Source organism: Neolamprologus brichardi, chromosome 3 (assembly GCF_056152115.1).
Source record: "Neolamprologus brichardi isolate AB-2024 chromosome 3, ASM5615211v1, whole genome shotgun sequence".
NCBI lineage: Eukaryota > Metazoa > Chordata > Actinopteri > Cichliformes > Cichlidae > Neolamprologus > Neolamprologus brichardi.
This window is the reverse complement of record NC_142106.1, coordinates 27,909,415-27,921,624: the sequence shown is the minus strand read 5'-3', so window position 1 is coordinate 27,921,624 and position 12,210 is coordinate 27,909,415. Positions and strand designations below refer to the sequence as shown.

Genomic DNA, 12,210 nt, shown 5'->3' with positions numbered 1-12,210 from the left:
ACATAGTTTATTTTATGTAATATTCAATACTGAACTGTACATTTAGTCTTTTTCAAGAAGAAATTTTTTATTCAGTGTTTTCATAAAAGCCTTGTTTTTATGCATTCACTGCTAATAGGGAGGACGCATGAGGTTTAAAGCCTGGAAAAGTTTGAAACCTTTTATTCTCCACAATGGAAAATGGCTAAAAAATAAAAATGCGTATCACATTATCCATCTCCTAATTTTATAAATCTTGCATTCAGCTTTGCAGTCTCCAACATCAGTGAAATGTAGTCAGATGCTGCTCATTTTATGTGTTCACTTGTTACTTTTTCTGACACGCTTGCATTTAAATGCGGCTCCCCGTCTCTCTGCATACCTGGCCTGTACCACCGTCTTCAGAAAGTCTGCAATTCTTCCTTCATAATGGTGTGATCTCAGTCTTTGCATGTGATTGGCTGATTGTGTGCCCATAAAAATGAAGTTCCACCTCTTCCTGCATGTATTCTCTGCAGGACTGAAGACTCAGCTCCCACACACCGACGGGCCAGACACATGAAGCCACTGTGGATGACTGTATTTTTTTTGGGATAGACTAGAACATCTTACCAGAGTTATGGAAAAGGTTTTATCGTGGCTGAGATTCTACCTGTCTGGGTGATCTCAGACTGTTAGTTTTAAAAATGATCTCTCTCAGACCTGTGCTGTGAGGCATGGGGGAATAAATACAACAGAAAAACACTGGATAAGAAGGTTCAACATTCAGAAAGTTATTTTATTGTAGACAGAACACATGCCTCCATAAACACAGATTAGGACAGATGGCTATCGTATAACAATATGGTGACCAAATGAAAACATGACAGTCACTACCAAAGTAAGGGAGCAGTCTGGTTGCAGCTATAAATATGTTTGTTTTTTTTCTACTGACTGAAAGAAGCAGAAAAAAATTTTCTTCACACAATTGTTTTTTAAAAATTGAAAGTCTTTTCAAAATAAAGCACTTAGATGCCATGTCCAAAGCACTGTAATGCAAAGTTTTCAAAGCTTGAAAGTGATTTGCATCTATTATTAGCACTTTGATTTTGACTTCATATTATTACAATATTTAATGTTATGTTGCATAGGTTCTTCTTCCCACCCATAGTTACAATATTATGACCAAAAACCTTAGGGCGAAAATGAGGACAAGATCTACTGTTTTAATTACACTCTTAAAGTAAGTAAAAGTTTAATTTACTTAATAACTTAGGTTAGAATATACATCAGCTGTTATGAACTACACAAGTATAGGGTAAATAAATTTGCTGGGGAAAGCAACAATCTTTAAATAATCTGTTTCCATCCATCAGCTCTACAAACCACTATAACCACTAATGTTGCAGTAAAACGACATTGGCACTTCTGCACTCAGCATCCTGTAAAGAGAGGAAAAAAACCTTTTCACTGATTGTTTGTTTGTTCTTTTACTAAATTAATTTGCACAAAATGATTGGTATGTTTCAAATTAAGGTTAGCATGATATATGCTCCCTGTAGGGAGGCCTCTCGTACCCGCGTTCTCAGTGGTCTTCAACTGGGGTTGAAATACACGTTTATATTTAAGTTGGACATCAGTCACCCCTTGATCTCTCAGGATTGTTTCCAACTAAAAGAAAAATACGATCAAAGAAAATAATTGTTTGACATACTCTCCAGATTTAGCACACAGCTTTGTACCTGTCTGTGTAACATTAAGATAACTATAATAATTAAACCATTTTTAAATCATCAGTTGGACTTTGAGGAGATACTTAAGTGTTGAATTTAAATATTTTTATTTAGTTTCTATTACTTTCAAAAACAAACAGACCATAATGTATTATGTATAAAAATAGAATTGACAGTCTTGCTAGACAGCAAGATCTGAGGGATGAGTTCATGATGTCATAAATAACAGAGTGCTTCAGATGTGCTTCACTGAAAATATTACTCTTATTATATTTTTGACTCTACTCAAGACTTTTTGCATACTGGTATTATTTTTTTCTGTAGGTAGTTTTTGGTTGATGTTCTGTTTACTGTAATTTTATGAACTCTTGCAGTATAACCAGTTTCCCCTGGTGGACCCTGGAAGCTATGTTTGTACCTTCTGTAGGAATAGGCTGGAAGTAGTAGAGTCAGTGAGATCCACATCAGACTGCACCTTCATCTTTATGACCATCTTCTTTAGCTTGAGACCTGCAGAATACAAACACAGAAATATAATCTCAGCCATTATTAAGACAGTCTTGATGCATGCTCTTACATCTAGGAAAGGAAGAAGAAAGCTGTTGTGTTGATTGCGATCCTTATTATGAATATTATTATTTTTCTATCCGAGTTTTGACATCACACTTTTTCCAAGAAATGACTTATTGCTTTTGTATTTCAGGAACTTACCGCCTTCACAGATAAATGTTGCTTTCTGGTTACAGTCAGCTGGTACCCAGCGTCCCTGCTGTGATCCTTCCACAGAAACACAGTTTCCACTATAACTTCCGCCTCTTTGCCAGTACCTGAAAGAGGTCTTTGTTCCATCTGACCAGTACCAGGAATCTTTAAACAGACCGAACCACACTACGTTTGTAACTGCAGCAATCGCTAAATTTTCCTGTGCTGTATGCACACATGCCAGATCAGTGTGCATCTGCCTGCACAGATCTTGACTGTTCGGCCAGGTTTGTCCCTGTGTGTAAACCACATACTTCTTGCTGCCATCTTGCTGAACTAAAAACATACAAGGACAGAGGAATAAAAGGAAGTTAGACATCTTTTTTCTTCCAAGAAAAGTAGAAATCAGGTAAGATTTTTAGAGCCAGATTTACATTTAGGAGGGCCATAGTGTGGCTAGTGACAAAAAACTAATATAAAAAAATGCCTTAAACCATTGTAATTGTGTATTGATTCATATGTGCACACATTTAAAAGAATCACACCTGGGCTATCATTTTGTGTGCTACCCAGCTAATGATTTTTCTTTCTTTGTTTTAGATATAAGAAATATAAATTCACATTTATCTTCACCATTAAATAATTCATATCAAAATCCTGAAGGTTTTATTTCAACTTAATCGCTGTATGTAATTGCATCAGTTTACATTTGCTTTAAAGATCACTGTGTCATTTACTCACTTTCATAACACACATAAGCCCTGGCTAATCCACATGGCGCGTCATTCCAGAGGCCGTTATCATACATCTGTCCACATGCCTCAACCCCTCCAGAGTTGCTTGGTTCACCAGGGCTCCACTGGGTGAAGCTCGCTATACCGCTGCCATCAGACCAAAGCCACCTGTTGGTCTGTCCATTGTAAAGTCCAATCCATGACGATGTCATGTTACTGCCCAGTGTGTTGATCAGCCGGTTTTCATCATCCATGTTATTTATGGTTGCTAAGTCGGTGTACTTTAATCTGCAGAAGCTCTGAGCCTCATACCAGGTCAGGGATTTATTGATGAAGTGATACTCCTGAAGCACTTAAAAAAACCCAGCAGATTAGCCTTTCTTTCTTCAATTAAAAACAGACAAACTGCATCACCAAAGAGTATTAACTTTCTCATGCATAAATACACATCGGATTACTCAAGTTAAACCTACCAACCAAAAATATATTTTGTTTCCCATCTCATAACTGTTTTATTCTAAAATACATTTTTTTCAGTGAGTTTGTTTCAATGAATTATCTGTCTCGTGAAATCAAGAAACATGAAATAAGGAATTTAAGAAACAAGCTGGTTTTAAGAGATGAAAAACGTCTGCAACTTTAAAATATTAATTGGTTGGCAAATCTGATAAACACGTCAAGGTCTCAGGAATATACAGTCAGAAACAGATCTGCAATAAATGCTGGCCAAGAATTCAGTTCAGATATGGCTCGAAACCCAACCGTGTCCTCTTGGCTTGGAAAAAAAAACAAAAAACCTGGAAATTATTAGATTAAGCTGATCTTACTACTTTTGTCTAGTTTTAGGTTTCCCTTTAAGTATGACAATGTATTAATGCACTGTCATTACAATCACCAAAAAGTCTCCTCAATTTTAGTAAAATCCAGCTGGGTTTATCATTGCTCAAAAAAATATAAAAATGTATTTGAAAAAACTAACAGACAGACTCTCCTCTCCAGCACCCTGGCATAGACTTTCCCAGAGAGGCTGAGGAGTGTGATTCCCCTGTAGTTGGAACACACCCTCCGGTCCCCTTTCTTAAAGACTGGATACTGGTCATGGAGGCTAACAAGGGCTGCCCAAAGAACATCTGGATTAAGACATACGGCTTCAAAAGGTTTTGGTGCTTTACAACAAACCTTCTCAGTCGCCGTTGCCATTGGCAAGCTCTCTCATTCTCTCTCTCGGGTTGCTCTGGTTCAAACTGAAAAGGTTACCCAGAGTGCATTGAAAAGTAAATAACAACGGCCTACTGGTAAATCGGTTTTATGTAAAATGTGGTTAAAAGGAAAACATTTGGCGTATTTTAATACCACATATGTGTTATTGAAAGCACAGTACATATTTAGCATAGCACAGACCCTCGAGAGGTTGGTTCTAAACCATCTGCGCCCCCTGGTGAGGTCTTCATTGGATCCGCTGCAGTTTGCTTACCAGCCTGGCATTGGGGTGGAGGACGCCATCATCTACCTCCTGCACCGAGCTCTGACTCACCTGGAGAAGCCTGGAAGCACTGTGAGGATCATGTTCTTTGATTTCTCCAGTGCTTTTAACACCATCCAGCCACGACTTCTGAGAGACAAGCTGGAGCTATCGGGAGTGGACCACCACATGTCCCAGTGGATACTGGACTACCTCACAGAACGTCCACAGTATGTGAGGTCACAGGGCTGTGTCTCTGACACGCTGGTGTGCAGTACGGGGGCCCCACAGAGAACTGTGCTGGCACCGTTCCTCTTCACCCTCTACACTGCAGACTTCTCCATCAACTCCCCACGCTGCCACCTACAGAAGTTCTCTGACGACTCTGCCATAGTCGGCCTCATCACAGGTGAGGACGACTCAGAGTACAGACAGTGGACTCTGGACTTTGTTGACTGGTGTCAGCAGAACCACCTGCTGATCAACGCCGGGAAAACGAAGGAGTTGGTGGTGGACTTCCGGAGACGCAGACCCACCACACTGACACCGGTGAACATCCAGGGAGTGGACATTGAGATAGTGGACTCTTATAGGTACCTGGGTGTTCACCTGAATAATAAACTGGACTGGAGCCACAACACTGATGCTCTGTACAGGAAGGGTCAGAGCAGACTCTACCTGCTGAGGCGGCTGAGGTCATTTGGAGTCCAGGGAGCGCTTTTAAAACCTTCTATGACTCTGTGGTGGCATCTGTCATTTTTTACAGTGTAGTATGTTGGAGCAGCAGTTTATCGGCAGCTGAGAGGAAGAGGTTGGATAAACTCATCAGGAAGGCCAGCTCTGTTCTGGGATGCACCCTGGACCCAGTACAGGTGGTGGGAGACAGAAGGACTCTGGCCAAAATAACATCTCTGATGGACAGAGTCTCCCACCCCATGCATGTAGATGTTGCTGAACTGCAGAGCTCCTTCAGTGACAGACTGCTGCATCCTCGATGCATGAAGGAGCGTTTCCGCAGGTCCTTCCTCCCTGCAGCTGTCAGACTGTACAATCTGAACTGCTCCCAACAAACATAGATGTTTACATCAATGCTGTAACTGCAATAAGTTAGTTAATTAACCAATTCACACTACAACCTGGTTTGCCTCTTACCTGTAATTATTTTTATTTAATTTAATAACTGTACAGTACTCTCTGTTTAAAGTAACCATTGTCCTTAATGTAAATATGTAAGAAAAATTGTGTCTGTTTCTGTTCCGTGTCCTGTGTACTGTTTGTTTGTATATTTGTCTTTTTGGCTGCTGTTACAACCAAATCTCCCCTTGTGGGACAATTAAAGGCTTATTCTATTCTATTCTATTCTATTTTAGCGCAAGAATGTCTTAATAGTCGGGGTTCCCTTTAAAGATGGGAACCACCAACCCGGTCTGCCAATCAAGGGGTAATGCCCCTGATTTCCACGCAACACTGTAGAGGAGTGTCAACCAAGGCAGCCCTACAACATCCAGAGCATTAAGGAACTTGGGGCGGAACTCATCCACCCCAGGGGCTCTGCAACCAAGAAGTTGCTTAACTACTTCAGTGACTTCGCCCCCAGAGATTGGTGGGTCATCCCCTCCATCCCCAGACTCTGCTTCCTCCACGGAAGATGTGTCAGTGGGATTAAGGAAGACCTTGAAGTATTCCTTCCAGCGCCCGAAAGTTTTCTCAGTCAAAGTCAGCAGCACTCCACCTGCAAAATACACAGTGCAGGTAGAGCACTGCTTTCCCCTCCTGAGTCGTCTGACTGTTTGCCAGAATCTCTTTGAGGCAGTACGAAAGTCTTTTTCCATGGCTTCTCCAAACTCCTCCCACACCCGAGTTTTTGCTTTAGCCACTGCCCGCGCCACATTCCACTTGGCCTGTCGGTACCTATCAGCTACCTCCGGAGTCCCACAGGCTAACCAAGCCCGATAGGACTCTTTCTTCAGCTTGGTGGCTCCCCTCACCTCTGGTGTCCACCATTTGCTGGTACCAGAGCCCAAGCCATGCGTTGAATTGAGCCCAACTATATCTAGCCGGTACCTCTCAAACTCACGCACTAACTCAGGCTCCTTCCGCACCAGAGAGGTGACATTCCATGTCCCAATTGCCAGTCTTGGTAGCTGGGGATCGGTCCGCCAGGACCTCCACTCCTGGCCACCGCCCGGCTCAAAATGCCCCTACAGTGCCTCCTGTGGGTGATGGGCCCGGCCAGGCCCAATGGACTAAGGCCTGGCCACCAGAAGCTCATCCTCGGGCACCCTCCACGGGCCTGTCTCCAGGGTGGGGCCCCAGGTAACCCTATCCCAGGCATTGTGAACTGTTCCATCAATGGTCTTGTCATAGGGGACTTCTGAATCGCTCTTTGTCTGGTCCCTCACCCAGGACCAATTTACCATAGGAGACCCTACCGGTAGGGTAAAGGGCCCCAGACAACATGTCCCCTGGGATCCCTGGGAAATACAAACCTCTCCACCAAAATAAGAAAGCGATTCACGGAGTTAGTTAGTCGAACCTCGGATACAGGAGGAACAATGCAGGTTTTGTCCTGGTCGTGGAACACTGGATCAGCTCTTCATCCTCTCAAGGATACTTGAGGGTGCATGGGAGTTTGCCCAACCAGTCTAAATGTGTTTTGTGGACTTGGAGAAGGCATTCGACCGTGTCCCTCGGGGGATGCTGTGGCGGGTGCTCTGGGAGTAATGGGTGTCTGGCCTATTGCTACAGGCCATTCAGTCCTTACACAACCATTGCAAGAGCTTGGTCCGCATCGCCGGCAACAGGCCAGACTTGTTCCTGGTGGGTGCTCCGCGAGTGCCCACTCCGGGTCAGGGACGAGTTCCTGTCCCAAGTGGAGGAGTTTAAGTACCTCTGGGTCTTGTTCACAAGTGACGGGAGAAGGGGGTGGGCGATTGACAGACGGATTGGTGCTGTGGCCGCAGTGATGTGGACACTGTACCGGTCTGTTGTGGTGAAGACAGGGCTGAGTATAAAGATGAAACTCTCAATTTACCAGTCGATCTACGTCCCTACCCTCACCTATGGTCACAAGCTGTGAGTAATGACCAAAAGAACATGATTGTGGATACAAGCAGTGGAAATGGGTTTCCTCCAAAGGGTGGCTTGCATCTCCCTTAGAGATAGGGTAAGAAGTTCGACCTTTCAGGAGGGGCTCAGAGTAGAGCCGCTGCTCCTTCACATCTAAAGGAGCCAGTTGAGGTGGTTCGGGCATTTGACAAGGATGCCTCCTAGGCGCCTCCTGGATGAGTTGTTCCAGGCATGTCCCACAGGGAGGAGGCCCCGGGGCAGACCCAGGACACGCTGGAGAGATTATATCTCTCGGCTTGCCTGGGAACGCCTGGGTGTTCCCCCGGACAAGCTGGAGGAGGTGGTTGGGGAGAGGGAGATCTGGGCTTCTCTGCTTGGGCTGCTGCCCCCACAACCCGGCCCCGGACAAGCAGAAGAAAATGGATGGCTGGCTGGATGGATGGATGGATGAAAAAAACTAAACAAAACACTGACTAAGCTACTGCAGTGCATGCTTGTTTACCTGTTATGTTGGACCCTGCTGAAAGCAGTGCAGTTCTGGTGGTGGTCATCAAATGCATTATGAAAATTCCTGCAAACCAAAGAATAATGCCATATTCAGTTGATGATATATCCAAACTGAATGTAAAAATATATCATCTTTTCTGTTATTTTCTATGAAGTTACAGAAAGAGTAAAAAGAGTAACAATTGTTTTACACATGTATGATAATTAATTAATTTAAAACTGAACACATATCTTGACATATAGTCTTTGAATCACCTAACTAAATTCCTAAGTAATTCATTATTAGTAGGTAGTAAACATGAATAATAAAAATAATTGTTCATATCTAATGTATTGTAAAATGGAAAGTTACAAAAATCCTAACTTTGACATAATAATTTACCATCCATTTTTTTTCTTCTTCTTTCTTCCCCATCTGTACAAGACGGCTAAATCTTTCTATAACGATTACACACAATAACTCTCCTTTGATGTCGATGACACCAATTAACTGAGCAAGCTTAACATTTCCTATAAATTATTTTATACAGTTTTTTTATTTAGGCTTGCAAAAACCTTGGTGTTATATTTGTTATAAATGCAGAGAATCATATCACATTTGGTCTCTTGACATGTCTTTTTAATGGGGGGTGTTTAGAGTTCTCCAAATACCGTTTTCAAATCTTGGCTCGTGTGATTTGGCATTTATCAATAGTTGGTCCACGACCCTGTCAGGGACACTTCCAACAGGGCTTAAAATCTGGGACACTTCCCCAATTCTTCTCAGAATGGAAGAAGCTTCTCAGATGATAGATGAAACATCGTCAAGAAACTTAAAGAAGTCCAGACTCTTTCCAAACTCCTTAGATTGCACTGTACTCTGTCATAACACAGTTAAACTCTATTATTCTTGTGGAGTTTCAATGACACTGTGGGAATTGTATGTAAAATTATGCAAATGAGTCACTGGATGAAAAAATCTCTCTGACTGTGACAGAAATTGCTTCCTTAAACTCTGAAAAGATGCTTCTAAGTTTGCAAAATTTCAGTGTTTATAGACCAAGCTCACTGTTTGTTTCAAAAGTTTGGTAGCGTATTGTATCACCAAGCTAAACTCTACCATTGTTATTGAGTTTCTATGATACTGTGGACTTGCATGTAAAGCAATACAAATGAGTCACTGAATATAAAAATCTCTGTGACCAGATGTCAGCCATGTGAGAAATGACCTGTTCCAACCCTGAAAAGATGTTTCTAGGTTTTGCAACATGTTTATAGACCCATATCATTGTTAGTTTCAAAAAGCTTTCAGTCTTAATATTTTCACTAGTGATATTCGATGCAGTTTTTCAGCTTCTTTACCACGAAACCATTTTTTTATTCTCAGTTAAATAACAAAAATAAATAAAAAATTTATTTCATTTATGAAATCTTGTGTTTTTTCCCTCTTTAATGAGTTTATAAGACTAAATTTGCAACAAAATTTTTAAAAAGTTTGCTTTGATTTATTTCATAGTTAACTCTTTTTTATTTTCATCATTACTTCACAAAAAAATGTTTTTACTGTTTGGATTTACCTGCACAAATGAGAGTTTTATGACCCATGGTTCAGAAGAAGTAGTCTAGAAAAAAAAAAAAGCAAAACAGCAACTTAATACTCAGTTTTCTCAACTACAGCATACAACACCACATACACCATTTGAATATTTTGCAACCAGTACAGCATCAAGTACCAACAAGCAAAGAAAGTTAACGGTTGATCTATAAATAATTTATACTCAGAGATATACAAGTACCTGATGCGGTTCAATGACTTGATTTGCTTCTGAAACCTCCTGTGAATCTGAAGGGCTTATGATTTACACACTATGCAAAGAAACTATGCAGACACTGAAACTTATTTGGTTATAGGTGTGCCAAAAGAGATTTAAAGAGCCAGTGACAGTCATTAGGCTAGTCTAACCGGAGCATCTGACATTACGAAAATGAAGTAAGATTACATTTTAATACAATAATAATAATACAATAATAATTTTAATAACAAATACATTTTAACTGGCTAAGATGGCGCAGAGTATGGCGCCGAGTATGGCAGCCTCGTCACGAGCTCCCCCAAGCAACAGCTGTTTTTTGTGTTTAATTTTACTTTTCCTTTATTTTTTCACGAGTAGCACATGTCTCCTTGTGTACGACCGACAAACCTTACTGGACATAAAAGACGGACTTTCTCATCACTTTCCGGAGTTCAAGTTTTGCAACACGGACCCTCCGTTTGCAGACCTCACCTGAGACGCCTTTGTTCTCTGACCCTGGAGGCCGCAAGCGCCGACGCAGAGGGAGAAGATCTGGCGTTCTGGTTCGACTGAGACGGTGCACTAGCAGACCACCGTTACCCAGTTTATTACTGCCTAATGTGCAGTCTCTGGAGAACAAGCTGTGCGAGCTTCGGGCACAGATCTCATTCCAGCGAGAAATGCGGGACTGCTGCGTGATCTGCCTCACAGAAACCTGGCTATTGGATAAGGTACCGGACTCCGCAATACAACTACCGGGGTTCTCTGTGCACCGCGCGGACAGGTCACAGGATCTTACTGGGAAAAGCATGGCTGGAGTGTTTACACACATCTTCAACCTTTCCCTCTCTCTGTCTGTAGTCCCAGCCTGCTTCAAAATGGCCACCATCGTCCCTGTACCCAAATCCCCCACCATCTCCTCATTGAACGACTGGCGACCTGTAGCCCTGACCCCCATCGTGAGCAAATGCTTCAAGAAGCTGATCAGGGACTTCGTTTGCTCTTCACTACCCGACTCACTGGACCCTCTACAGTTCGCATACCACCACAACAGGTCCACTGATGATGCCATAGCCCTGACACTACACACTGCCCTCTCACACCTGGAAAAGAGAGACACGTATGTGAGAATGCTGTTTGTAGATTGCAGCTCAGCATTCAATACCATTGTTCCCTCGAAGCTGGACAGGAAACTGCAGGATCTAGGACTGAGCAGCTCCCTCTGCAGCTGGATCCTTAGCTTCCTGTCTGACAGACACCAAGTGGTCAGACTGGGCAGCATCACCTCATCCCCCATCACACTGAACACTGGTGCTCCACAGGGTTGTGTACTGAGCCCTCTCCTGTACTCACTCTACACCTATGACTGCACGGCCACTAACAACTCCAACATCATTGTGAAGTTTGCGGACGACACTACAGTGGTGGGTCTTATCACCAACGGTGATGAGACGACTTACAGGGAGGAGGTCAGCGCCCTGACCCACTGGTGTCAAGACAGGATATGTCCTTCAATGCACATATTAAACAAATATGTAAGACTGCTTTCTTTCCATTTGCACAATATCTCTAAAATTAGAAATATCCTGTCTCAGAGTGATGATGAAAAACCAGTTCATGCATTTTTACTTCTAGGCTGGACTACTGTAATTCGTTATTATCAGGAAGTCCTAAAAACTCCCTGAAAAGCCTTCAGTTAATGCAAAATGCTGCAGCAAGAGTACTGACAGGTACTAGAAAGAGAGGAGGTTTCTCTATTCACTATTGTTCTCTAATGTTGTGTTTGTTTGTGTTTTTTTATTGCTAGAGTCAACTCTCTTTTAATGTACAATTGCCAAACTCTGCTTGACCTCCGACTAGTTGCCAGTGATCTTACCAATGCAACTTATACTGGACATAAGACGTTACCTCCATTCCTATCTGGGATACCAGCTAACCTTTGTCGGACCCTGGCCCCAGCCTCACGGCGAAAGCGTTTCAGACGAAGCGGTTTGCTCGTGAAACTTAAGGTGTACTTGGTGCGCTCTTCCCCGGCTCCGTCTCATCATGTCTTTTCTCCGCGCTCTCTGGAGCCCACCGATGCCTGGCTGGTGCCTGTTGTTGGCTTGGATCAGATGTCCCAGCCGCGACGGATTTTCCCTCATCTTCCCTCCCTCATCGCAGTCAGCCACGAACACGCTGACCTCCTCCAGGTTTGGATTGGTGAACACTAGATTGCTGAGTAATAACACTTTTATTTTAAAGGATTTATTTATGGCCCAAGGACTGGATTT

General features: G+C 42.6%; 1 protein-coding gene across 1 annotated transcript; it reads right to left on the bottom strand.

Moving 5' to 3' along the window:
* Window positions 1-1,425: 1,425 nt before the first annotated feature.
* On the bottom strand, window positions 1,426-9,749 carry LOC148104117 (macrophage mannose receptor 1-like). The gene is made up of 6 exons (XM_087839269.1): window positions 9,722-9,749; window positions 8,161-8,229; window positions 3,135-3,479; window positions 2,403-2,729; window positions 2,110-2,201; window positions 1,426-1,629 (listed from the first exon to the last, which is right to left on the bottom strand). Exons 1-6 carry the CDS (start codon window positions 9,747-9,749, stop codon window positions 1,426-1,428), a joined length of 1,065 nt encoding a protein of 354 aa, XP_087695395.1.
* Window positions 9,750-12,210: the final 2,461 nt, after the last annotated feature.

Excerpts from the sequence above, each read along its gene's own strand:
- LOC148104117 (XM_087839269.1), bottom strand. The coding sequence starts at position 9,749 with ATGGGTCATAAAACTCTCATTTGTGCAG. Across the intron at positions 3,480-8,160 it reads AGCAGGGTCCAACATAACAG|TGCTTCAGGAGTATCACTTC; the intron begins GTAAACAAGCAT and ends GGTTTTTTTAAG. Across the intron at positions 2,730-3,134 it reads GGCTTATGTGTGTTATGAAA|TTCAGCAAGATGGCAGCAAG; the intron begins GTGAGTAAATGA and ends GTATGTTTTTAG.